The 27034-nt window shown below is 63.2% G+C and overlaps 2 protein-coding genes across 3 annotated transcripts in view; both read right to left on the minus strand.

The window, feature by feature from the left end:
* THRAP3 (thyroid hormone receptor associated protein 3) overlaps positions 1-9513 on the minus strand; it is a 32450-nt gene extending 22937 nt beyond the window's left edge. The window contains exons 1-2 of one of the 2 annotated variants that reach the window (XM_032202206.1): positions 9472-9513; positions 5139-5204 (exon numbers count right to left, since the gene is read on the minus strand). The gene's annotated coding sequence lies outside the window, so the exon portion shown is untranslated. The remainder of the gene's footprint in view (positions 1-5138; positions 5205-9471) is intronic. The other variant, XM_032202205.1, reaches the window with a different exon arrangement.
* A 345-nt stretch (positions 9514-9858) lies between these two features.
* On the minus strand, positions 9859-23919 carry MAP7D1 (MAP7 domain containing 1). Its single transcript, XM_032202215.1, has 18 exons — positions 23815-23919; positions 18024-18689; positions 17825-17893; positions 17000-17163; positions 16660-16774; positions 15196-15306; positions 13651-13773; positions 13338-13480; positions 13076-13209; positions 12730-12980; positions 12473-12647; positions 12234-12393; positions 11315-11419; positions 11128-11181; positions 10993-11050; positions 10733-10850; positions 10461-10660; positions 9859-10372 (listed from the first exon to the last, which is right to left on the minus strand). Exons 1-18 carry the CDS (start codon positions 23873-23875, stop codon positions 10362-10364), a joined length of 2718 nt encoding a protein of 905 aa, XP_032058106.1. The 5' UTR covers positions 23876-23919; the 3' UTR covers positions 9859-10361.
* Positions 23920-27034: the final 3115 nt, after the last annotated feature.

Here is a 27034-nt window from a genome sequence, read left to right on the forward strand (position 1 = left end):
AGTTGCAGAAGTTCATTGCCCCTTTCACCACGAATTCTTTCATGGACTGTTTTGAAGAACATTGTTTCTGGATTCAAACTTTTCAAATCCTACGTCTACCTCCTCCTCCTTTCTTCTGCCTGCCCCACTCCTCGCCCCATCTCCTCTTACGTACACGCCACCAGTTTTCATTCCATCTGCACAGCAGTACTGGAGCAGCTCCTCTCAGCTCATTTGGACGGTCTTACCGGAGTCAGGACTCGGTGTTTTCCCTTGTCATTAAAGAGAACCCACAAGCCAAGAGAAATAATTGCTCTCCTGACAAATTCATCCACCAGCATCGCACTGTCTTCAAAGGGTGCCACCAGTCCCTGTGAGCTGTCAGAGCTTTGACAGGTCAACGATTATATTTCAGTATTCCTCCACGCGCTGCTAGGGGGGTGTAAATTTTTTAAGGAGAAAACAACAGTAAACAGACCCTCATAAATGACTCCGTGCTATTAAACCCCTGAGCTGCCAGCAGGAATGTCATTTACTCTGTGTTCAGCCACGAAATAAACCTGTTCAAAGATACACACCGTTCTGTTTATTTCCCCAACAACAAAAGTCTTCAAAGGCTACGTGAAGATTACTCTTGCTCTGAAACAGCAACCAAGTCCTACTCTCACCCAAGAGGAAGGTTGTATTCCCAGGTTTAGTGTCTTCTACACCACATTTACCAACTTTTTGGGGAAAAAAAAAAATGAAAACACGTCACTGACTTACTAATGCTGTTGGGTCTGTCTATGGGTAAAGAGCAAAAGCTTGCTTTTTGTGGAAAGGTCTCTAACATTGGGCCTTGCACAGTGGACATTGGAAAAATTGGGAATAACCATTCTTTCTTGCTCTGTGATAAAAGCACTTCGTGTTTTGTGTTTTCTTGCTTATTCCCCAGACAACATTACCACAAACTCCTGTTAAGATATGCTGTGTATTTGTCATCCAACTGAAGATTGGGCTGAATTACCTTCTGTAGAACAATATGTTTTCATCTTCGAGCACTACTACAATAAAAAAAGAGAACCAAGACAACACACAACAACTAAGAGCTAACCCTTCTTCCAGATATGGAAAGAAAGGTAGGAAACGTGCTCAACGCTCGCTGCTCAAGCAGAAACCATAGGCCAGGAGTTTCATATTCCAGAACACTGTAAAGAACATTTCTATGTGCCAAGATGTGGGTCAAACGAAGAACATTTCTTGTTTTCACAATGCCTTTTTCCAGGAATTTGTTTCCTATTTCCAACTGGCCTATGCTACTTTAATTACTGTCTTTTTCCATCCTCTGCTCCTTCTTTGAAGTCTTTCAAGCAGCACTCGTTATTATTTCAGACCTCTCGCAGATGTTAAAACAGCAGAAGCACCAGAGCCCTGCACAGAGCGGTCATTTAGCAGGGTTACAGCTGAAATCTCTCCATCCCCAGCATGCCATTAGGGACTGCTAACACCAACATTACCCCAGCAAAGAGGAAAACACAGCAGGTACGTCCCTGGAAGAAGCACTTCGGGTGTTACAGACAAAGTATACACACGTGGAAGATGTGGTAACAAGTGAAATGGTTTATGTACATACCTCAGAAAGGAGCACATCACTGCAGAACTTGTTACAGTAGTTTCGGTTCATTACACAGTATTTACACAACGTTAAGTTGCAAATATTGAATATTTTGTAAAAGCTTTTTTCCTACAGAACTGCGGGAGGAAAACAAATCTACTTGCTCCCTTCTGGCAAACATTTAATGAAAAAAAAAAAAAAAATAGTTTATTTTGCTGTAAGACCCAACACAAACGAGACTACCTCATTAGTGGAAACATTCCTGCCTAGGCATCTTGTCATCCCCTAGCACAAATGTTCAGTTTGGGAAGAAACAGCTGAACTGCTACTCGATTTGCTCATAATAGCCTCCATTATCGGTGAATAATTAAAGAAAAATCTTTCAGCCAAGTCTACAATTCATAATCCTGAGCTCCAAGACACAAATGAGATTAGTTAATTCAACACAAAACAACAAAATCCTACAAAACATCTCACACAGTCTACTTTGTCGATAGAAAACAGCAATCCTCCAGAAATACCCTTATAAAAACACTCACAAAACCACCTAGGAAGTTAGTTTCATTTTCTACAAAAAGACAAGCTTTTTACCATTTGGATCAGACATTTGAAAGGCGTTCCTCTATTTAAACTGCAGTAGCCTTTGTACCAGCCAAAAAGCTCCCTCTCTGCAAGTTTAAAATCCCAGAAGGTAAAAAAAATATGGATTGCTCACGGACCCTATTTCCCAATCTGCACTCTGCGAAGATAGCAGGACTGGAAAATGCTGAAACGAACAGAAAAATCAGCCCAGTGTTCTTTCTGAAGTGAAAACAATAAATTGGCTATTTATAAGCTTAAACAATAGCAATTACTGAAATCCATGCCTAGCAGAGGCAGAAAATCTGACAGAGCAATTAAAAGCGGAGTCTTATACATGATCTTGTAATTTACAGCCCTGAAAATACACCAAAGTGGTGATTTTTGATCTACCCCACGGGGAAGCTGAAGAGATAAGCTGCAGCTGTGGACGTCAGGAGAGCTGGCCAAGAAGAAGGCTGTAAGGACTACCAAATGTTAGTTAGCAGACAGTGACACGAGTTAGGAAGCTGAAAGAAGCGTTGAATACAACTCAACAACCGTCAGCATCTCTTCAAACGCGTTTCAGCACGGTCTCATTTCAGTTTAATACCTGGCTGCAGAACGCGAGCTGCGCTGCCCGATACCAACCCGCTCTCTGAATGACACCAACGAGAACAAATTGGTTCAATAAGCAAACACGAGCTGCTGGGCTGATGTAAAAACCACACAGATCCGTAATAAATCTGGTGCTCAGCACTTCCCCTTGCACTCAGACTCCCTACTCCCAGTAACAGCACCCGAACGCCCGTGTCAAATCAGAGCAACGTCATTTTTTAGACACGTATCTGGCAAAGAATGAGTTTTTATTTTCTTCTGCAAGTGCTCCAAAGGGTTATTTTTCACCCCGTGCATTAATTCGCTGCAGTGCCCGCAGCATTTGGCTCTTGCACCTGTCGAGGCTGCTCACAGCTGAGGGGCAGCTCGCACAGCGGCACGCGGCCACAACACCCCAAACCCCTAAAAAAATAACAAAAAGACACGCGGCACCTCCAATTCCTGAGTATCTCCAAGGAGATGAAAGTTTTCCTGGACTGAGGAAAGCCACTCCAGCAGCAGCAGCACTGGCTTCGCAGCTCCCTTGGGACAGGATTTATCTGGTGCTCCCTTCTAACAGGCTGAACCAACCATTAACCACGGTCACCCCCCCCCTCCGTGGAAATTAGTGTTAATACCCGCTGGCGGCCGTGTTTTATTGCTGAACCACAACCACACTGCTCTTAATGGTGAAATCCGAGCTAAAAATCGCAGCCCTAATCTCAGGGCAAGAAACCAGATCTGGAAGTTTTATCAAAGAGCAAATAAAACACAACCACAGCAGCTTTGGCTATCAAAGTGCCTACAGGAGGTCAAAAGATGAAAATAATATTCTGAAATGAGTCATGTTTGACAAATCTCAATATAGTGGAAGGAGAACGAGCCACCTGCATGGCTCCCACTGCCACCCCAGAAAATTAAAACGCCATTTCTCATCACACAGTTCAAGTTTCATTAAGGTAACGAGCAGAAGAGCGATTCCTCTTCCTACAGCAAGTATCCAGTGAACGTTTTCAGGAGATGAGTGTCAGAAGCCAAACTAAAGCCTGCGAGCACACCTACCAAGCTCCCCAGCAAAAATTTTCCTGGACAACGCTGCTAAAACGAAAAACAAAACAACTCAAAACAGTGTGTTCCACTTCACTACATGCCAAACACGCTTCGGGGGAAAAAAGTTCCGATTATTCTGCCATGGCAAGAGAAGCCTCAGTTTGTCAATAGCTGTTCCAATTTCTCTCCGCTCTATCTGCTTTCACAATTAAGATTTTCCTTAAAGTATGCTTGGGCTTGCAGAGAATTAAACTAATATTTTAAAAAGTTTGGCATTAAGTGTCAGCACTGCTTTCAGATAATTAAAAGCAGGTTCTATAGAATGGCTGGAAGATTATTTACAGGTTCTTCCAAAAAGGGCAGATTCTGCAGATTGCTGTGCTGAACAATCCCTTTCCAAAGAATTTGACCAGCTGTAAACCGATTGGTGACTAATTCTGACACCAGTTACTTGGCTAAAAACTGTTGTAGGCATCCTCGAGCTTAAAGTCTTCTGTTTTTATTCAGACTGTTTAGTGACATGGAGCTCAATGCAAACATATCCAAGAAGCTGATTAGAAATCAGCATGGATGTTTTTGTAACAGAAGTCAGGCAGCTGGATTTCCTGTTAAACACAGGAAAAAAAAAAAAAAAAACACCTTCTATAATAAAAAGGGAAAAACCTTTCGACAGCTTTCTTCTTCCAGACCTACACAATGCAGGAACAGAGGAGCAGACAAGCAGAAAATTCAGATCTCACTCAAAACTACCTGCTGCCTCGCAGTGCAGCCCCACTACTCCGAGCAGTAGCTGGATGGGAGCTGAACCCTTGTCGAAACTGCTGGGGGCCTACAAATCCTTGTGAGTGCAGTTTTAGAGCCCCCGAGAGCAAGAGAAGCAAGAACTGCTCCAACTTATTTTACAACCAAAAGAATTCGGAGCCATGAGTGATGGAAGTTATTGTCCTACTCCCCATGCAGCAACAGAGCAATAAACTGTGACCTCCAGTGAAGTTCTCAGCTCGCTCTGGTCCCTGCAGTCTGGAACCCAGCACGCCACATACACTGATATTTCCTTCGTCACAGTGCTCTTTAACCAGTTTGGAAGTTATGCTCCCAAAGAAACAGTAAGTGCTGGTACAAACAATTGAATTTGGGGTATCTTCTGAAATCCACAGCCCCCAGACTGGGGCTGTCCTGAGGGATTAACACTCTCCACACACTCAACCTCTGGCAATTTTCAGTTACAAGCTGCAAAAAGCAAACCCAGTCAGGTATTTATTACCAAGCCAGCACTGGGCGTTAACTACCTTAACCTGAATCTTGTCTCCTTAAGGAAAAAAAACAAGGAAAGGGCTGCCCATGACCTGGCGTTACGCACCTCGTACAGGTCTCCCATCAAGGATGTTCCTGAACGTTGCTTTAGGAGAAGCAGTTGAGCTCTCACCTAGGGAAAAAAGGAACAAAATTTAAACCAATTGAGACCTGACAAGCACAGCACTGGGCTCTGCTTTTACCCACCCATCCCGACGCTGTTTCCCAGTAGAAGAGGCCACCTAAAGGTGCCCAGCGCAAGCAGACGGTGGCTACACAGACCTAAACTCAGGGAATTTAGGTCTCAGCCATAGCCCTGAAGGAGCAATTAACTGCAATACCTCACACAGGGCCCAAAATAATCAGGTGCCAACCCCCGATGATATCACACACACCGTCCTCCGTTAAGGCACAGCTCAGCACCGGTAACACTGAACCTATTAAGACCAGGATTTCAGCTCGGTGCCCCCACCCTGCCCCCCAAGCCATCCTTGTTCGTACTCTCAGAGCAGAGAAACTTTGGGGGTTACTTGCCCGCCTTTCATTTCTTCCTTGCACTCAACCAAAGGGCAAAACGAAACGCCAGCAGCGCTGGGGAGGAGCTGTGACACCAGCGACAGCAGCCGCACCTCACAGCCAGGGTCTCTCCTTTCTCCCCCCGCCCCGCAGCCACCCCACAGCGCATCAGGACGGGCTAAAAACGGCCGGGTGACGGAGGTGGAGATGAAATGCTGAGTGGCAAGGCTTGCTCCGTGGCAGAGCAGAGGCTGCGAGCTGGGCTTTGCAGAGAGGCTTCGTCCTCGTACGAATACAGCAGGGGAGAAAGGTGCCAAGCATTCTCCTGGGGTTTAGGACAGGGGGGCACTGGCAGAAAGCTGGTCCCGGGGAGGGAACTGTGCCCCGGACTGGATGTCGTCTGCATGCTGTTATTTTTTTTTATTATTTTTGTGTCATTATTTTAGCTGCCGGTTACCACGGAGGGGGTGAGCACAAACCCAGCGCCCTGCTGGCACACAATGCAGTCCCATGCCTGGCCTATTCATAGCTCTGACACCATGGCACTAAATTAAGCAGAACTCCTCACTTTCTTGGACATAGCAGCGGTGACGGCCGCTGTCAGCCAGCCCCTGCTGCTGCTCCCTCTCGCTGAGGAGGGAGGGGGATTTCCCTCAGGGCAGGAGGGGCTCCTGAGTCCCAAACCCAGGCTGCCACCCACAAAACAGCACCCCCTCCGTCCCTGTCCCCGTTTCGGGGTGACTCCAGCACCAAGAGGAAGGAGGAGACGAGCCCTCGTGCTGGCTCCTGAGCTGGCTGAGCCTTTTTGCCGACCTACCAAGCCCAGAGCTGAACGGGGCCAGCTGGAAGCACGCAGAGCAGGGGCTGAACACCACCTAAAGACCTCAACCAGCACAACCCCGGCGCCTACCACCCCCTGCTGACCGAGCCTCGCAGCAGCTCCCCCAGGAGCCACCAGCTCCGCTCCTCATGCTCTGCCCTCAGCTGCGTGGATAAATAAATAGGCACCAACTTCACACCACGCAGCTCTCCGTGCTGGGATAATTCAGAGGAAAACACGACCCCCAAAACCGCCGGGATTATTGTCCTGGCAGAAATAAATCTGCTGTCCTGCGTGGAGGAGCACCCATTTTATTCCCTGTTTCAAGCACGTCATGCTTTGGCTTCATGATAGCACCAAGCACACCTCTAGGAGCTGGCCAGCAGCATGCCAGCCTCTAACATCACCAGCGAGCTCAGCGCAGGCCTGGCTGGAGCTGAATGACTAATTATTTGCTTAAGCAGGGCTTACGAAGCTTCCTGGCCTAACTAAGCTGCAGAACCCAGCAGACGGCTAAATTAAATTATCACGACCTGAGAGCAGAGCACATTTCTCGTACAGATGCTGTGCTCCCAGCAGAATTGGAAGAGTTAATGGCAGGGGGCACGGCTGCGCCGACATCTCGGCCCTCAGCTTGCGAGCAGGGCTTGCTGGAGGACTGAGGAGAAGAGCAGGTTGGTTTTGTGCCCAGACAGATCTGCAAAGAGGGAATTAGGGATGAAGGGAGCAGGAAGGAGACATTACGGTGCAAGGAACAGGCACAACTCGTGCGAAGAGTGGTGGCAGGGCCAGAGGCTCGGCCTGCAGAGCACACAGCTGCCCCCGTCAGCTCCACGCGTCCCGCATGGATGGATCCACTCCAGGGAGCTCACAGCAAGCAAGATACCAGGAAGAAAACATCACAGATGCCTCCTTGTCACAGCCAGGGTGTTTCTTTACCGTAAGCTGGCAGGTAAGCATCGAAACATTGCCCCGTTTTTATTCCTGGATGGAAAATGGTGCCAGCTCCAACGCCCCTGTGTTCCCCCGGGGTGAGGCTTCTCCCTTCTCCCCCCGAGCAGCAGCCCCAGGCAAAGGAAAGCGGCGTCGCGTTTTGAGAAGGAACAGCAAGGAACCAACACGGGAAACTTCCTAAGGACATCTGGGGTCACTCCCCAAATCCGCTTGTCACACACGTCCCTCCCTGTCCCTACTTTAGGAGCAGCCAATTCACAGCAGGGAGGACGCGAAACAAAACCGGGAAGCAGAATCCAAAGGAAATTGAGACCAGCACAAAGCCCTCGGCTCTGCAAGGGACCCCACGTCACGGGAGCGTGCATTTTAGACAGCTTTCCACAATAACTGCCCGATTTTATCCTCTTAGCTGCTGTCAGGTTGTGTAACCGGCGATGCAGTTCGCAGTCAGCCATTTCCCTGCTGGGCTAAGCACCTGCAGAGGTTCAGGGCAGGCAGACCCAACTCCTGAATTCCTAAAAAGAACGCAGGGCACGTCCAGGTACCCACCCTCCTGTCTCCACAACACGCTCCCGTGAAGGCAATTCGCAAGGCCAAGCTTCAAAAGGCAGCTGCTGAGGAACGTTTGAATGAGGAGGCTCAGGTTATGCAACACAACCCCACAGATCCCCGTGGCCGCAGCACTTGGCGGGGCTGCCCACACAAAAGGCACAAAACTTCCCCTCGACCTTCCCGTGAGCAATTACGTTAATTACCTGCCTGCTACTGGAGGGAAGGAATACTGCCAGAGTCCTCTGCGGGAAGGAACTGGATGATTTGGGTGTGTGATCTTAGGAAAGAGCATCCCAAAAGCGTCCAGCAGGTAAGGAAGGGCCCCCTCCTCCTCCCACCCACCCAGTTACAACCCCACGCCACCTTCCCAGCGGTTACACTTGTTCATCACACGTTTTTTTCAGGTCTTCCTTCCCCTGGGACACACTCAGAGCCCACGAGGGGCATTCCTGCTCTCTGATCCGTAAGGAGGAAGCGCCGTGGGACACGTAACAGCACACACCCCATGTGGGCTCATGCGCAGGGCCAGCGAACAGATCTTATCCCGCAGCTTGCACGGCCACCACAGCGAGCGTGGCCTGTTCTGAACTTATCACGTCACCTTCTGACGTGTCAGTGCACTCAGAAAGCCGTGCAGGAGGCAATTAGGGGAACAATTAGCTTGTAGAGACTTCAGAACATGTTTATAAAAGCCTCGGGCACTTTAACCTCGCCCAAACAGCATGAGCTACGGAAACAGGGTGTCACAGCATCCCGGAGTCATCAGGGTTGGAAAAACCCTCCAAGATCATCTGAGCGGATCACTCCCCTGTCCCCCAGCACCACGTCCAACCTCTCCCTGAACACCCCCAGGGACGGGGACTCCACCACCTCCCTGGGCAACCCGTCCCAACGCCTGAGCGCTCTTGCTGAGGAGAAATGTCTCCTCATTTCCAGCCTGAACCTCCCCTGGCACAACTTGAGGCCGTTCCCTCTGCTCCTGGCACAGTTCCCTGTGAGCAGAGGCCGACCCCAGCTCCCCACCCCTTCCTTCCAGGCAGTTGCAGAGAGCAGCGAGGCCTCCCCCGAGCCTCCCCCGGAGGTGCCGCAGGGCTGGGGGCTCAGAGCACGGCCCCGCTCCGTGCCACAGCACCGGGGACGGGGCTGTCGGAGGGGGGGGGGGGGAGGTCCCCGTGAGCCGAGGGGGGGATCCCAAAACCTCCAGGGCCGGGCCAGGGAGGGGGTGTGGGGGGGGCTGCGAGGCCCTGCCCAGCCACGAGGCCGCGGCGAGGCCGAAGCCGGGAGCTCGGAGCGGGGCCCGGGGCCGGGATGGGGGAACCGGGAGGGGGCGAACGGGGGGAAAGGGAGGGAACCGGGGGGGGGTGGGGGGGGGAGGGGAGGGCACCGTGAGGAGCCCGCTGTGAGGCCCGGGATGGGTGTGGGGGGGGGCAAGGCCTGGCCGGGAGCGGCTCGGGCCGGGGGCTGGGGTGAGGGAACGGGGCTGGGGGCGCGGGGCAGGGCCCGGCGGAGGGGCAGGGACGAGACGGGGCCGAACTGGGCCGGGCCGGGCCGCACTCACCGGCCCCGCTCCGCCCGCGGCCTCCTCAGCAGCAGCAGCAGCGGCGGCGGCAGCAGGCAGGCGCCTCCACCTCCCCTCACGCACTTCCGCTTCGCGCCCTCCCTCCCGCGGGGGCTGCCGGGAGTCGTAGTCCACCCACCCGCTTCTCCCTTCCGCCGGCCGCGCCGCGCGGACTACAACTCCCAGCACCCCCCGCTCTGCGCGGGGCACGCCGCGGCTTCCGCCTCCCTCTCCCTCGCCCGCTCCCTGGCGCCAGGGAGGGCCGCAAAATGGCGGCGGGGCCCTGGCGGGCGGTGCCCGGCCCTCAGCGCCCCGTCAGGGGCCGAGCCCCGCCATTTGCCTCCCAAACTCCTCATCCCCGGGGACGAAGCGAGGCGAGGCGCGGGCGCTTGTCCGTGTTTTATTGTTGGAGGTTGTCCAAATGCACGACACTGACACGAGGGCGCGGGCAGCCCCCCCCCCCCCCAGCAGCCCCCACACGCCCACCCCCGGCCGAGCTCTATTTACATTATTCACATCCATTGTACCCAGCGAGTTAAATAACTACATTATTACACCACACGTCCAGGGGGGTTGGGGGGGTGGAGGAGGAGGAGGAGGCGGCTCACGGCAGGCTGCTAGGGTGAGGGTGTCAGTCTGATAAGGTGCATGTTTAAAAAATAAAATAATAATAAAATGAAATAAAAACGAGAACCGAGAGAGAAACCAGGAGGCCCCGGTGCGGGCAGGGGGCCTGGCGCCGCCCGGGCTCCTCGTGGCGGGGCCGGGTGCGGGCGGCGGGCGGAGGGGAGCAGCGCGGTGTTTGTTCTGACAACAGCTACGGGGCTGCGGGGGGCCGCTGGTGGCACGTGCGAGGTGGCCCCGCGGGGACATCTGCCATGGCCGGGCCCTCAGAGCACTTCTGTGGGGATGAGGAGAGAAAGAATCGCTGTTAGAGCCGGGGCGGCCGCGGTGGCGTCGCCCCCCACGCAGCCCCCCGCGTCTCTCACCTGTGACCTGGGGGGGTTTGACCACGGCTTGCTTGAGGAAGGGCTCCTTGTCGCCGAAGGGGATGATGCTGCCGGGGCTGCTGCTGTGGTGGGAGAGCTCCAGCAGCTCCGGGGAGCCCTCGGTGCCGGAGAAGCCGTTCTCGTGCTTGCCGGGCTGCACGCCGTTCACCACGGGCGCCGCCACCTCCTTGGCCGGGGAGCTTTGGGGTGGGAAGTCGGGTTTGAGCCGGGCTCCCCGCGCTCCTCGCCCCGCTGCCCGCCCCTGTGCTCACCTCGGCTGCAGCCCCTCGCCCAAGGGACCCTTCAGTGTCCCCGGCGTCCCCATGCTCGGCGTCTCCGTCTCAGGGAGCTCCTCGGCCTTGGGCATTGGCCCCGCTCGCTTCTCACGGCCTGGGGACACGAGGAGAGCCCCAAATCAGCCCCCCGAAGCACGGGGCATGGCGAGGCAGAGAGCAGGATGGCTCTGGGTTCCCTGGGCACCTCAGGGTGCTGTGGGTGCTGTCCCCAGCCCTGCAGAAGGTGCTGTGTGTACCTGTGACATCCTCCTGCTCGGCTGCCTTCCCGTTCATGATCTTCTTGTCCTCCTTCTTCTGCGGGGAGAGGAGAGCCGTGAGGGGCAGCGGCAGGGAGGGGAGGGGGCTGCGGACCCCGCAGGGTGGGCACCCACCTTGGCATCTCCCGCGTCCGACTTGCGCGTCCTCTTCATGATCTCCTCCAGGCGCTGCAGGGCAGATGGAGGGGGACTCACACACGGCCCCCACCAGGGGGATCTGCCCCAAATTTTGGGCAGGACCCCTTGCCTGGGGACCCCCCCCATCAAGTGCCAAGCGCTCAGGGGAGCCCCCAGCCCTCACCTTCTTCCTCTCCAGCCGCTCCTGCTCCTCACGCTGGAAATGTTTCTCCCGCTCCTGGCGCTGCCGCTCGGCCTCTTCGCGTGCCCTCGCCTCGGCCTCTTCCCTCTGGGGCACATTTGGGGCGGCAGGGATGGGTGGGGTGGGGACAGTGGGGACGGGATGAGCAGGGGGCTCTGCAGCACCCCATCCCGTGTCCCCTGGGATGTGCTCCCCACACGCCACCCCCTGCCACGGGCATGGCAGGGCTGGGCTGCTCCACGCTCCTGCATCCCACTGCGGGGGGACCACAGGAAACCCTCCCTGCCTCCATCCTCATCCTGCCTTCATCCTCTGGTCCTGCCTTCATCCCCCAGCCCTGCCTTCACCCTCGAGCCCTGCCTTCATCCTCCAATCCTGCTTCCATCCTCCAGCCCTGCCTTCATCCTCATCCTGCCTTCAACCTCCAGCTCTGCCTTCACCCTCGAGTCCTGCCTTCATCCCCCAGCCCTGCCTTCATCCTCATCCTGCCTTCACCTTCATCTTGCCTTCATCCTCATTGTGCCTTCATCCTCATCCTGCCTTCATCCTCTGGTCCTGCCTTCATCCCCCAGCCCTGCCTTCACCCTCGAGCCCTGCCTTCATCCTCCAATCCTGCCTCCATCCTCCAGCCCTGCCTTCATCCTCATCCTGCCTTCAACCTCCAGCTCTGCCTTCACCCTCGAGTCCTGCCTTCATCCCCCAGCCCTGCCTTCATCCTCATCCTGCCTTCACCTTCATCTTGCCTTCATCCTCATTGTGCCTTCATCCTCATCCTGCCTTCATCCTCCAACCCTCCCTCCATCCCCCAGCCCTGCCTTCACCCTCTGATCCTACCTTCACTCTCCACCCCACCTCTCCCTCCCCTCTCCTCCTCTCCCCCCTGCATCCCCCCACCCCAGACCTGTCTCTGCAGCCTCTCGGCCTCCTCCTTCTCAGCCCGAGCCCTCTCCTGAGCCTCGCGCTCCTCCTGCAGCCGCCGCTCCTCCTCCCGCTGCCGCGCCAGGGCCTCCCTGCGGCTCTGCTCCTCCGCCGCCCGCTGCGCCCGCTCCTCCTGCAGCCGCCTGCGGGGAAGGGGACCCTCAGCAGGGTTTTTTGGGGAGGGTACCGGGGGGACAAAGCCGGGGGTGGGGGGACGCCCACCTCTCCTGCTCCTCCTGCTCCCGACGTTCCCGTTCCTCCCGCTCCCGCTGCTCGCGGGCCTGGCGCCGCTTCTCCGCCAGCAGCCGGGCGGCCTCCTCCCGGTCCGTGGTGCCGGCCGGGGGTCTGCTGGGGGGGGTGGCCACAGCGGGGCTGGGGGCTGCAGGGGCCGGGGGGGCTGTGGGGTGCACACAGAGTGAGTACTGCTCCTGTTCTCCTTGGCCCCGCCGCCCCCATGGCCGCCCCCCATCCGTACCCACCTGCTGGGGGCTCTGCGGGCACCCTGGGGGGGTCGGAGGGGGTTGAGCCCCTCTCCTCCTCCTTCTTCTCTCGTGTTTTCACCTGGCCCTCCTGCTCGCCCCGCTCGTCCCGGGCTTTGGCACGCACCTTGGGGGACGAATGGGCGCTGCGGGGCAGGGGCGGCTTGTGGGGGGAGCCGAGGGCCGGGCTGGGGGACGCCGGGCGGCCTTTGGGGGTGGCGGGGGACGAGGGACGGTTCTTGGGGCCGGGGCTGCAAATGGAGAGAGAAATAAGGGGGGGTTAGTAGGGCCGGGGTGGGGGTTACAGCGTGTCACAGGGCACAGGGTGGGGGTTTTGGGGCCCTACCTGCTGTCCCCTGCGGGCAGGAGCCGGGGCTGTGCCGCGGGCAGCGACTGCCGCTTCTTGAGGCTGCGCTCGCGGGACAAGGCGCTGCGCTCCTTGGCGTTCTCCCGCTCCTTCTCCTTCTTCTCCTTCTTCTTCTGCTCCGGCCAGGGAGAGACAGCGGCAGTGTTTGGCACGGCCGGGAGCCGAGCCGTGCCCCGGGGCCGTCCCGGCACAGCCAGCACAGCACCCCGGGAGGGGTGTCCCCGCGGGAGGTGACACTCACGGGCGAGGACTCGGTGCGGCGGCGCGGCGTCACGTCGGGGCTGCCGGCGGGGCCCTTCCGCCGCTCCCAGCAGCGGTGCTGCAGGCGGTGGTTGTGGCAGGGGCTGAGGGGGCTGGCGGAGGCCGAGCGGGGGCACACGGGCACTGGGGGGGGGTCGGAGCAGCGGCGCCGTCAGAAGGCGAGCGGCACAGCTCCGGCACCACCAGCTCTTGGGGGCTGCGGGCTCCTTCCTCGCAGCCCCGCGGCGGAGAGGTCCCAGCCCCCAGCCCCCTGCCCCCTTCCCCGCGTGGTTCTGTGCCCCCCGTGCTCTCACCCTGCTCCTTGCCGTTCCCAGCCAGCGTCACGGCGCTCCGGCTGCGCGCGAGGAAGGAGAGGGTGGGCGTCATCAGCCGGTCCACGATGCTGCTCTCCCAGGGGCTGAGCTGCAAGCTGCAGTCTGAGAAGGGAGAGGAGCCCTCAGTGCTCCCCAGAGCCCCCCGGCACCACCCCGGGCCCCTCTCCTTCAGCCCCACAGCTGCCAAGCCCAAACCTCAGCTGCAAAGGGGTTGTCCTGGCACGGACAACCACGGCACTGCACGGGCGCACGCGCTGGTGGGTGACCAGGCACCCAAGGGACGGCGCTGCGGCAGGACGGCGACGTTATCCCCGTGCCCCATCCCGAGATGCACCCGCAGTGAGCATCTCGAGCAGCGTTGGGGCCAGCTCTGCTCCTCACTGCCCTTTCCACCAGTCCCCTCCTCGTACCCGACGCAGGCACACACCCTCCTCATGCACCCTGTCCCAGTGAGACCGAGACCGAGCCCTCGGCGCAGGGCTGCTGCAGGGCACTGCACCGTGCCCTTGCCCCAAAGGAGACGCGCTGAAGCTGCCGGGCGTGCCACAGGAGCCAGACCAGGCTCGCTGCACCCGAGGAACTGTGGCCTGCAGCCACGCTGCTGGCTCAGCTGGGCACGGGGACGCTGCCAGCTGCCCTCCAGTGCCTGCTGCTGGCACCCAGCGCCCCACGGCCACGTGGATAGCACCCGCAGGGACAGGGACCCTGTGCTCCTCTCCATCAGGACCCTGCCTCCAGGCTGGGAGCAGCGCCTTGCTGCCAGGAGGGGAGAAAACAGAGAGGTTGGAGCAATGGTGGGGACCCAGCACCGTGCCCAGCACCAGCACAGGGCACAAGGTGAAGCCGACAGCCCCGGGGGTGCCTCCCCCGGCTGAGCCTCAGCGCGGGGGCCGTCGGGAGCCGCCTGCATCAGCTGCTCCAGCTATTTATACCCGGCGGTGCGCGCCCATCTCCAGGCAACCCAGAAACACAACAGCAGCCCCGGCGCTGGACGCAGCCCCGCGGCACGGCCAGCAGCCCCGGGCAGCTCGCCCAGGCCACCACGACCTCACAGCACCCTGCACGGCGCTGCACCCACGGTGCCCTGACTCCAGGATGGGCATCAGGGTGGGCACCGGCCCCGAGCAAGCTCTGGAGGTGGGCAGCCTCGTGCTGCAGCCGCCTCTGCACCCATCGGACACAGCTCACACAGCACAAGCTGCCCCGGGGCAGGGAGCAAAAAGGCTCCCTGGTCCCAATCCCAGTCCCTATCCCGGTGCCACCACCCAGTGCTTCTCCTCCTCCTCCTCCTCCCGGCCGGCTCTGCCATGCCCCGTGGCTGGGCAAGGAGCCACCGGCCAGCTCCAGCCTCCTCCTGCAAGAGAAAACAGCGAACGGCTCCTCCTCTCCGCGGGCACCGTGCGGCACGGCGGGGTCGGGGGGACGTGGGTGGGGGCTGCCTGCCTATGGGGGGGGGGTCCCTGACGTGGGGCGGGGGCCGGGCTGTGCCCCCCTGCGCTGCGGGCACACGCAAAGGGCTCTTACTTCTACTGGGAGAGTTCCAGAGGGTGGCGGAGGATTTGGAGAGCCGCTTGTTGATTATAGAGTCGACGTGTTTGGGGAGGTTTACGGCGGACACCGAGCACCGGCTCGCACCTGGAGGAGGGAAAAGACACAAGGGCATTAAGGTCGGGGGGGGGGGCGGGGTGTGTGAGGGCTGGGCTGGGGTCCCCCCGCATGCAGCATGCACTGACGTGGGGCTGTGGGGCTGCGGAGGGGCAGGGGGCAGGAGGAGGAGGTGGTACGGAGAGGCTGGGACCGGGGGACGACGTTGTCCGGGCACCGGCATCGCGAGCTCCGCTCATGCTGGAGTCATGCAGGGATCTTCGGGGACCGCAGCAGCTCCTGGCCCTGCCACTTTGGGGTCCCCACAACCCGGGCTGGACCTCGGAAGCTGCCAGCCAGGAGCAGCAGGACTAGACAGGCACGGGATGACTCTCACACCAGCTCCTGTTCTCCGTGGCAGCACCGGGATGGTGCTGGGGGACAGCAACGCCTCGGCAGGGTGCCGGCACCCCTCTGCCCCGGGCGGGCAGACAGAGAGCCCGCTGCTGGAGGAGGCAGCAGCCAGCTCAGCAAACCACGGCGCTGGGGGCAGCGCTGGCCGCGTGTCCCCACGGGAGGTGGCAGGGGGACACGGAGGGCGTCCCCTTGCCAAACCCTGCCAGGCACCGCACGGCGAGGGGGAGAAATCTGCTCCCGAGTGTGCCACGAGCCACACAGCACCTGTACAAACCACATTTGCACACCCAGCACCTCTACTCAGCCTCACCAGGCAGTGCCACGCACCCAACGCTGGCACACGCAGCCCGGCCAGGCACTGCTGGCACTGCTGCAGCCGCCCCATGGCACGAGGGGAGCAGCCAGGGCTCGGGGACGCGACGCTCCCCACCGTGCTGTTGGCCGTAGCCCTGTCCACTGGAGGTCCACCGGGACCTCCGCCCGCAGAGCCGTGGTGCCAGCACCACGAGGGAGGTGTCCCCGAGGAGAGGAGCCCGCCGTGGGGCACGGCACGGCTGCACGGAGCCCTGCTCACCCCCACGTTGGGGCCAAACGCTGCCCCCACGCAGCAGGGGGACGCGGGGACACGCCGCAGCACAAATCCCAACACGTTGGTGATGTCCTCGCACAGCTCCACAACCTCACCCTGGCCTCTAGAGCCGCACAACGCCCCACAGCCACCCCACGGCCACCCCACGGCCACCCCGCAGGGCGCAGACTGCAGGAGGGAGGACGCAGCCTCCAGTCCCAGCCAGCCTTTAGGGCACGGTGCCACGAAGAAACGGGAAGAGCCGAGGGGTCCCAGCGGGCCCCAGCACAGCGCGGGGCGACGACGCAGCAGCAAAGCAGCACTTTGGGTTTGGTGGCACCCATCCTGCTCACCCGAGCACCGCCGAGCTGTCAGCCAGAGCCCTGGGGGCCCCGCTGCGCGCCCAGCCCCGCACTCACCGTCCTTGTGCGCCGAGGAGCCGTGGTGCAGGGCCCCAGCCCACGACCACCGCTGCTGCCGGATCTCTGCCCACGTCTTCTTGGCCGAGCGCTGGATGGCCGCCTCGTAGCGCTCCTGCCCGGGGAGAGGGACGGGCTCAGGATGGGATCGGGCACGGGAACGCCCGGAGAGCCCCAGCCCGGGGCTGTCACAGCCCCGGGGACACTCGGAGAGAGAAGGGGCAGCGGCACCCGCCCTGGCTGAGGCACCCGTGCGCCCGAGGAGCCCAGGATGGGCTGACGGAGCCCCGAGGGGGCTGCACATCCCCGCTGTGCCAGCCCCCAGCCCCCCCGGTCCCACCTTGTTCTTCTCCAGCTTCTGCCTCTGCCGCTCCTCCAGCACGGCGCGGCGCTTCTCCGCCTTCAGCCGCTGCTCCTCCAGCCGCTTGCGGCGATCCTCCAGCTGCTTCTCCCGCAGCAGCTTGGCCTTCTCCTCCTTCTCCAGCCACAGCACCCGCTTGGCAGCTGCAGGGAGGAGCCCGGGCAAGGGGGTCGCACCCTCGCACAGCCCCCCGGTGGGACGCAGCTCCCCGGGGACCCGGAGAGCCCCGGGGTGGCAGTGGGGCCGCGTGGCGGTGGCCGTGGCACGGGGCCGAGCGGCTCCCCGGGTGCACGGGGCCGGCAGCATCGCGGCGTGGCGAGGCGAAGCGAGGGAGGAGTTTGGGCGAGGACAAAAGGGAGCCCGGGAGCCCGCCGAACCGCTCGGGGGAAACAATGGGGGAATGAGGGTGGAAAGAGCGCGGGGAGCGGGGGGCCCCACGGGCGGCGCGGGGGCTCCGCCGCCCCGAGCTGCTGCCTGAACGCGGGATGGAGCCGGGCTCCCACGCAGCCGGGGGCACCCACACCAAACTGGGGGGCACCGGGGAGCCCCGAGGTCATACGGTGTGCAGGGTGACGCAGTGGGGTCACCCGTGTGGTGCTGGGGGGGGGGCAGACCCGCAGGCACGGCTGCTTCTGCCCCGCGGGCTCAGCCTGCTAATAGCAGCTAATGGGATTGCCAGCGAGCCGGCCAAGCTCCTTAGCTGCCCCGCCTGCCCCTTTCCCATCCACTTTCCCTCCCAGCTCCCCCCCGGGGGGGGTCCCGGCACCCCAAATCCACCAGCCCCCCCGCTCCCCTGCTGCTCACCCAGGTACTTGGCCCGCTCCTCGCGCCGCTCCTTGGCCTGCTTGTGCCTCGCCTGCGCCTTCTGGGCGTCTGCAGCGGGGGAGAAACGCTCATAAAAATGGGGAGAAACAGCACCCGTACCCGCACCCCGCTCCCCCACGAGCCACGGAGCAGCACCCATGGGTGCCAGGGGTCATGCTGCGCCCCCGGGGTCACCCACCTTGCTTGGCTCTGGGGCTGGCGGCCGAAGCCGGCGATGCTGCAGCTGGGGCCGAGCGGTCACCCTTGGGGGGCACGTCCTTCGGGGGTCCTGCCGCGCTGCCCGGGGGGCTTTTGGCATCGGGGGGGGCCCCTTTGCTGGCAGCGGGGTCCTGGGGGGTGCTCCCGGGGGGCAGCGTCTCTGCCGGGCAGGGGGCAGCAGGGTCGGGGAGCGGCTGGATGGCGGAGGGGGGCGATGCCTCTGCTTTGGGGTGCCCCACAACGGGGGGGCAGGGAGGGCCGGGGGGGGGCTGCTCGCACCAGGGGGGGACGCTCTCTGCCGAGGGGGCCATGGTGGGAGGGATGGGGGAGTCGGGCTGTCCTGATGGCGAGGTGGCTGTGGGGACGGGGCGGTCACGCTGCGGGGTGCTGCTCTCCGTGGAGGGGGGGACGGGTGATGGAGGCTGTCCTGGGGGGGTGACAGCAGGAGGGACGGGCGGGATGCTCGTTTTGGAAGGGGTGACGGCCGGAGGGACGGGTGATGGGGGCTGTCCTGGGGGGGTGACGGCTGGAGGGAGGGGTCGGTCGTGCTTTGGGGGGGGGCTGTCTCCGTGCAGGGTGCCCCCGGGCGAGGGGGGCTGCACGGCGAGGGGCAGCACGCTGTCTCCCATCGGGGACGGTGTCTTCCCTGCAACACACACAGAGCAGAGGCAATCAATCCACGGGGGGTGTCAGAGCACCCCCATCCCCGTGAGACCCCCCCACGTCCCCCCAAGCCCCCCCACGCCCCCCCACGCCCTCCCCACGCCGGGTGCCAGGCGCACAAAGCCCAGCGCCAGCGGCCGGGGCTGCGCCAGGCACCGCGGCCACAAAGCCGCCCTTCTTCCCCCAGCAGCTGCCGCCCCACGGCGGGCACCCAAGGGTGGGTTGGGGACTCGGGGGCACCCCGGAGGATGCGGGGCTGCTTCCACCGGCGCGGCCGGAGGCAGGATGGGCGCGGGCCCCTCGTCCTGACGTCAGTGCTGCTGCCCGTGTCCCCCCAGCGCCGCGGCGCGCTGCGGCCGTGGCCCGCGCACAAGCATGAACTCATGCCCCAGGAATGCACACGAGGCCGCCGCAAGAAAACAACCCCCTCCCCGCGCCACGATCCCGCGCCGTGGCCGCTCCGTGCACCCCGGGGTGCCCCCTCCGCCCCCCCAAAAAAATAAAAGCAGTGCCCTCAACACGGAGCGCCCGGGGAAGCGGTTCCGTCCTCAGCAGCTCTGCTGCAGGTCCTTGTGCAGGGGGTGCTGGTGGCTCTGTGAAGCTGTGGGGTGTGCTGTGGGGCCACCCGTGGGTGCTGTATGGCCGTGGTGATCAGCAACCCCATGCAGCCCATCAGGAGATGCACCCTTAGGGATCGCAGCCCCGATGCCCAAGCAGCAGGAGGGGTCGCTGCGCCTCCCCAGGAGTGACACCCATGTCCCCGCTGGCTGCACGGGGACCCGGTGAGCCAAGGAGCTGCCCCGGGACGCGGCTCTCACCCCGGGGTGCTGTCAGGCAGGGAGCTCGGCCGTGTTTGCAGAGCTCTCTGCAATCTTCGGAGACGGGCAAAGTATGGGCTGTGCAAACACCGCCCGGCGCCGCTCCTCCGCACGGCGGCCAGGGGACAGCCCCGGGCTGCGCGGGGAGGCACCGCCAGGAACCCCTCCACCCATGGGTGCAGGGCTCCCAGCACCCACGCTGGGGGCTCCGCAGCTTGCGGGGAGCTCCGGGCGCTCCCCGGATGGGCTCGGGCTGCGTCGGCCGCCCCACGGCAGGACACGGCCAGCCCCAGCCCTCCCGCAGCCTTTCCGGGTATTTTGTGCCGCAGGAAGCCGGCCCCGTCCCTTGGCCCGATCCTGCACATCCCACATCCCGCAGGACAGCCCCGAGGCAGGCTCCGCACCCGCTCCCAACGCGACCCAGCCCACGGGGCCACCACCACTTGAGCCGAAGCCTCAGGGCCGTGCTGACACCTCGCAACAGATGCAAATAATTCCCCGAGCCCCCGAGGTGCGCCCAGCCGTGCCGGGGAGGTGCCACCCTGCCACCCATCGCCGCGGGGCACCGAGCCACCAGCACGGCCCAGGGGAAGGATTCTTCCCAGCCCGCTGCCCGCAGGGATGGTGGCACCCACGGCCGGGGCACGGCCAAAACTCCGGGAGCCACAGCCCAAGCGGGGCCAGCCCTGAGCCATCTGTCCCTGTCGCTGCTCCGGCGCGGCAGCTGCCCTGAAACCCAACGCTGCCGGCGCCCAGGCGGGCGGGGGCCCCTCTGCCCCAGCCTGGGGCATTCCAGAGGGGATTAGCTCCCGGCCCCCAGACACAGCTCCCATGAAGCCCCCAGCCCGGGCGGCACTGGAGGGGGACGTGGGACGGTGCTGTGCCCGGAGGAGAGGGATCAAAGCGGGCTGCGGGGCTGGGAAAGGTGCTGGGCACCCGGCGAGGTGCTGCACCCCGATGCCAGGAGCAGCACGGGGGCAGAGCTGCGGTGCCAGGAGCCCATCCCGGCTCTGGACACCAGGCATCGCGGTGCCATCGAGCGCCACCAGCCCCTCCGGCACGTGGCCGGGGATGCTCAGCCAGGCAGAGGCAATTTCCCGGTGCCGTGAAGCGAGAGCACATCGAGGCCCCGGGGGCGGCTCTGGGAAGGAGAGCATCCCACGACGGGAGGGCAGGGGCAGGGGAGGGCAGCCCGGTGAGCCTTAACCTCAGATCCCCTCGCTGTGCCCTATCCTCACCTACCCGCTCCGTGGCACAGCCGGGCCCGCCGCGGCATCCCCAAGCTGTCCCCAGTTTGGGCAGCTCTGGGGACGTTGGATGGGGCTGATCCTGACCCCATAAGGGGAGGTGGGCACAGCGGGGGTCTGCCCGTGGCTGCTGCAGCACCACCCCGATGAGGATGGGGTCCCAGTGCCCGGACAACAGCCCCTGGCCACCTTTGCCAGCGCCACCCCAGGGAACGAGTCCCTGCACGGGGACAAGACCCCGATGCCAACCCCAGCCCTGGAGCCACCGATGGCTCCCTGGAGCCTGCAGCCCGGTGGGGACACACAAACACCCTCGGCCCTTCCTCGTGCTGCCCGTCTCCAGCTGCCTCCCCCACCTGGATGGCAGCACCAGGAGGGGGAAGGATGTGCCCCCAGGACCACTCCTCGCCCCCAGAGCCTTGGGGCGAGGTTACTTGGGTTACTTGGGTTGCTCAGAGCCCCGGTGCTGCCCCCGTCCCTCCCCACCTCCCCACGACTCACAGGAACCTCAGAGGCATGCCCTGCCCGGACCCACCCAGCTCCAGGGGATTTGCCCGTGCTGCAGCATCCCTCACACCTGACGGGGCAGGGACAGTGAGTAAGATCCCCAGCACGTCCCCAGCATGTCCTGGCCACCCAGACGGGCGCAGCGCTGACGCGCCGAGAGCAACAAGGGGAACTTGGGAGCTGGGATCTCGTGGCCAGAGCGGGGCCAGAACCCGGGGGGGGTTTCCAGGGTTTAAAATACCCTGCAGAGGAAAGCAGAACGCTCCAGAGCTGCTCCCGGGCACCGCCACCACCTTGGTGATAAAACTTTCCACTTGGCCACGGTCACGGCGTGGCCCTGGCTGGAGCGAGGGGCCTGGGCACCTGCCTGCCGTCTGTCTGCTGTCATCGTCCTTGGGGTGCCCCACGCCACTGCCACCCCGTGCCCTGCTCCTGCAATCCTACCCGTGAGCATCACAGAGCCGGCTCGGAGGCAGGGCCCTGCTCCCATCATCAGGTTCGGGCTCGGCACCTCCGAAAAATAAATCCTGAGCCTCGTAAGGTGGCTGCGGGCACCTACCGGGGGCTGGGGGGCTGCAGGACCCGGCTCCGTGCCGCTGCCACTCCGTCCCCGTCCCCGCAGGGAGCCCTGCGAGCTGGTTATTTTGGACATGGCACCACGGGACCGTCCCAACGCCCCGTCACGTTGCCCTGACGCTTTCCCAGCAGCGGCTCCGGAGCCGGGCGAGCGCTCTCGGCGCTGCCTTCCCCCAAACGCAGGAGCTGGCGGGCGACCAGCTCGCCCTGCACCCTCCCTGCGCTCCCTGCCAGGGGGGAGGAAGGGCTGGAGAAACCGAGGCAGGCCCAAAGAAGCACCGAGCCCTGCCTGCTCCGTGCCCCGTGCCCTGCTCCGCGCCCCACCAGCTCGCCGTGGGGCGGCAGCCCCCGTGCGCCCCTCTGCTGGATCCTCTGCGCCCCTCGGGGAGCCCCTGCGCTCGCTGGAGGCCAGGACGAGGCAAACCCCGCAGGTTTGGGGCCTCCAAGCTGCGTTATTTCGGGAGACACGCAGCAGCGTGGGCTTCCTGGCCCTTTGGGTCCCCCACGCCAGTGGTGCTGGGGGGCACTGTGCAACCAGCAGCTGCGCAGGAGGATCCGCGCGCACGAGGGGCCCAAAAACCTCGTCCCCAAACACCCCAAGCTCCGTCCGTCCTCCACCAGCCTCCACGGGGGCCAGTGCCTCTGCTCAGGGGGGGTCAGGGAGCGTCCCCCTTCCCCACGCAGACCGGGGAGGGCACGGAGAGGGAAGGAGATGCAAGGGGAGGCAGAGGAGGGAGAGAGGAGGCAGACAAGATGTCTGCAGCGCCCTGTCACGCTCGCTCTCCGCAGCCAGCTCGCTCAAGAGCCTGGGATAAACGGCGAGAGGCAATTTGGGTGCTGGTGGGGAGGCCGCCAGCTCGTCCTGCCCTCCTCCGAAAAGGCCCGGGCGGCCCAGGCCGATGAATCACGGCGGCGGCGCGGCCCTCCCACTCGGGGCTGCGGCGGGCACCGGGGGCCGAGGGGGAGGGGAGCCGCCTCTCCTCTTCCTCCATCAGTGGGAAGCGGCCCCGCCACAAAGCCCTGCTTAGTCACAGCCCCTCTCCGGCGCACGCCGACCCCGCCAGGGCCAAAGAGCGTTTGGCCGGAGCCCCTGGAAGAAAGGAGCCAAAACAAAGCGGCGCCCCGACACCCGGCCCCGCTGCCCTCTCCCATTTCGGAGAGGTCCGGAGGGTTCAGCTCCCCCCCCCCGGGGCACCCACGGAGGCAGGAGGGCACCGTCCCCATCGTCCCCATCGTCACCTCCCCGCCGGGCACCGCTCTCCTCGCCCACGCCCCGGCCAAGGTGCCGGCACGCGGCGGCGAGCGCGGCACGAGTGGGGTGTGGGGAGCCGGGGGCCACCCACGCCACGGCACCCGCACCCATCGACAGCTCCCCGGGGAGGGTGTCGGGGTGCCCGTGGGTGCCGGGGCGAGGAGGGGGAGCTCGGTGGCAGCACGGCCCCGGGGAGGTCTCGTCAAGGGCAGGCTCCATCTCGCCGCAGCGCCGCGCCGCAGCCGCGGGGCCGGGGGGCTGCGCGCCTCCTTCCCACCGCCAAAATGGAGGGACGGGCCCGCGCCGCCGGGCTTTGTCCTCACGGGTGGATCCCCCGGCCCCAAATGTCTCCAGGAACCCCTTTTTCCCATCCGTGGGGTCCCCCCTTTCCTCTCCAAGGACCCCGCCACCGCCCCAGGCCCCGACGCATCCCCGCTGGGCTCCGGCATCCGCCGCGCCGAGGGCCGCATCCGGGACCCCCACCCGAGAGCGGGGCAACCCCTGCGGCTCTTTGGGGCTCCCTCACCCCCATCCCCACATCCTGCCCCCCTCCCTGCCCTCTCCCCCAAGTAGCGGGGGCCGATTCCTGCACCCTCACCCCCCCCACACATCTCCAGCCCCACCGCCCTGCTCCTGGGTGCCCCCTCCCCAAAACCCCAACCCCAACCCCAAGGGGCCCGATCCGGTGCCGGTTCCCCAGAGCCTTACCGGGGGCTGTTTGGGGTTGGGGTTGGGGCTGCGGCTCCCGCCCGGCGCTGCTCCTCTCCATGGCGTGGCGGGGAGGCGCAGAGGGTTGGCCGAGCCGTGCTGAGCCGTGCCGAGCCGTGCCGCGCCGCCTCGCTCCCCCCAACCCGGTGGGGGAGGACGCTCCGAGCTCCCCGCCCCGGTCCCGGGCCTCCGGTGGGGTTGGGGAACCGGGCAGCCCAGGGGGGATTCGCCCACCGACCCCGCTCCGTGCCCCCCCAGGCTGATATCTCAGCCCGCCTGCATCCCCGGTTCTTTTCTCCCAAATTCTGGGGTTCGCTCCCAACGGTGTTTGGCGATGCTCCGGCCACCCGCGGGACGCTCTGCACCCCAAAATGTTGTGGCCAGCGCCACCCGGGTCAGCTCTCCGGTCACCCCAAAGGGACAGAGGGTTCCCATTGCAGAGCCCCAGCTCTTTGTGGGGTCCCCCCCGCTGTCCCCCACCCACCCACACCCCGCTTGTCTGCCTCCAGCACCCCAGGATTGGGGGCTTCAGCCCCACGCATCCCACCCCTACCCCAATATGGGGCAGGTCACGGTGGGACCCCCCCTTCCCGAGAGGGTCAGAGCCCCCCAGCTCAGCCCCTGCCCCATGCAGCAGCCGGCAGAGCTCGTGCACCCCAAAATATGGGCACTGGGGCTCCCCAGGAAAGGGGGAACAGCTTGTGCACCCCAAAATATGGGCACTGGGGATCCCCAGGAAAGGGGGCAGAGCTTATGTACCCCAATACCTAAGCACTGGGGATCCTCAGGAGAGGGGGAACAGCTTGTGCACCCCAAAATATGGGCACTGGGGCTCTCCGGGAAAGGGGGCAGAGCTCGTGCACCCCAAAACACAGGCACTGGGGATCCCCAAGATAGAGGGCAGAACTTGTGCACCCCAATATATGGGCACTGGGGATCCCCAGGAGAGGGAGCAGAGCTCATGCACCCCAAAACACATTCAATAGGGGATCACCAGGAACGGGGGCAGAGCTCGTGCACCCCAGAAGCAGCGGGGCAGGCAGGGACCTTGCTGAGCACGGGCTGTGATGATGCAGGATTCGGGTTCGTGCAGGCAGCGCCTGTTTTGGGGATGATGTCAGCGGCGGGCCAGGAGATCCCCTGCCATCCCTCCTCCTCCTCCTCCCCTCCCCGGCAAACAGGTTTCCCCAAATCCCAGCCCTCCTCTCCGGAAATGCATTCCTCTGACTCAGGGAGCGGGGCAGGAGGGGGTCTGGATAAATTTGGGGTGAGCACGAGGGCCACATGGGGACACCCAGCTCCGAGCACCCTTGGGATCAGGGCGCAGGGAGACCTTGGCAGCCTCCGGCGGGGACAGGGTGACCCCGCTCTGTGCCACCTCTGACTTGGCCACGTGCACCAAAACCACCCCAAAACCACCCCAAAATGCCCCAGGGCTTTGTGCTGCGGGCTCCTGGCCGGGTCAGAGCTGTGGTTTCCCCGAAACTGCTGGCAGCAGACTCCCCGCCGGGGGAATGCTGCGTGGCCAAGCCTGGCTCCGGGAGCCGCAGGGCCCTCCGGGGACGGGATGGGACGGGATGGGAGCACGCAGCCCAGGAGCACATCCAGGTGAACCCACAACCAGGTGAACCCACAACCAGAGGTGAAACCAGGACGGGGACGGGGAACGGCCCCACTCTGAGCACAGCCGAGCCCCCCAGCACGGTGCACGAGGGACCCAGGGAGCGGGGCCAGGGCCACCCCACATCCTACACCGACAGCCCCTAAACCCTTTTCCTGGTGGAGCCACAGCCCTGCACGTCCCAAGGGGGAACAGGCAGGGACAGTGCTCCGTGCCCAGCACCCCAAAACCAGCCTGGAGCGGGGGCACGGCAAGGAAGGGGCCACCACAGAGGTTCAGGCCCTGGTGTGGTGCTGGGTTTGTGTCCCCCCCCCCCCCGCTCCCATGGGTGTTGGCAGCAGCCGCCCTGCCCGAGCTGATGGAAAAATCGATGAGCTCATCACGAGCACGCTGCACAGCCCCAAATCCAACCCCAAATCCCAAATCCAGCCCCAAAGCCAACCCCAAAACCAACCCCAAAGCCAACCCCAAAGCCAACCGTGCACCCCAGGTGCTTGGCAGGGGGTGCAATGCCCCCCGCCCGCTCCCCAGGGCTGGTTTGGGGAGGGGGCTGCCCCCCCCAGTTTGTCCCCTCTCAGCCCCAGCTCCCCCCCCACGCCCCGATCCCGAGCGGCTCAGCCTGCGGGGAAGCCGGCGGGGCACTGAGCTCCCCTCAGATCGAAGGGTTATTAATTAAGGTAATTAGAGCTGCTGCGTGGCCGCTGCCCTGCCAGCGCGTGCGTCGGCGCTGGGGGAGGCTGGGGGCAAGCGGGGAGGGGAGGGGGGCAAATAAATCCCTGCTGAGGGGGGGGACATCACCGGGCTGCACGGATGCCCCATCCCAACCCTCCTGCCCCCTCTGCCCCACACCCCAGGACTTTGCCCCCTCCCCAGGCTGCTCCCACCCCGTGCCGTGGCCACGAGGGCTGATCTGAGCCCCCGGCCCCAAAAAACCTCCCTGCTGCCCCCCCCTCCAGTTATAGGGCTGGAACCCCAGGGCGAGGGTCTGGCCCCTTGAGCTGCTCGCTATGGGGTCGGCGCTGCAGCCAGCCCCAAAGCCGGTGCCCCGTGGGGGCAGGTGATAAATGGGCCAGCGCCGGGCTGAGCCCTGCCCTGCCCTAACCCCAGCTCTGTAATTATCCCGGGCAGCATCTGTAATTAGTGCCCTGATGTAATGGTGCCGGTGCCGGGCAGCCTCACGCGTTCCCCACCGGCCCCACCTCATCCTCCTGCCCCACAGCTCCAGGGCCGAGGGGCCCCCATCCTACAACACCACCCCTACGAGAGCCCAAATCCCCCCCTGGACCCTGTTTTTGGGGAGGGGGGGCACGGCTGCAGCCCCGCACCCTGCCCGTGCCCTGTGGCTGCCCGGCCCCACGTGCGCCCCGGCCCTATTTATTTATAGCTGCCCGGAGCCGCCTGGGTGAGCTCCAGCACATTCCCTGCGCCCAGGGGGGGGGGAACAGGAGGGGAATTTGTCCCCCCAACTCGGGGGGGCAGGGCTGGATCCGTCCCCAGGAGCACTCAGCAGGACGCGGGCAGCACGGCGGGGACGGAGAGGCAGCGGTGGGAACGGCCAAGCCCCGTGGTGGCTCTGACCCCACAGCAGCTCGGGGCAAT

Source organism: Aythya fuligula, chromosome 23 (assembly GCF_009819795.1).
Source record: "Aythya fuligula isolate bAytFul2 chromosome 23, bAytFul2.pri, whole genome shotgun sequence".
Classification (NCBI taxonomy): Eukaryota; Metazoa; Chordata; class Aves; order Anseriformes; family Anatidae; genus Aythya; species Aythya fuligula.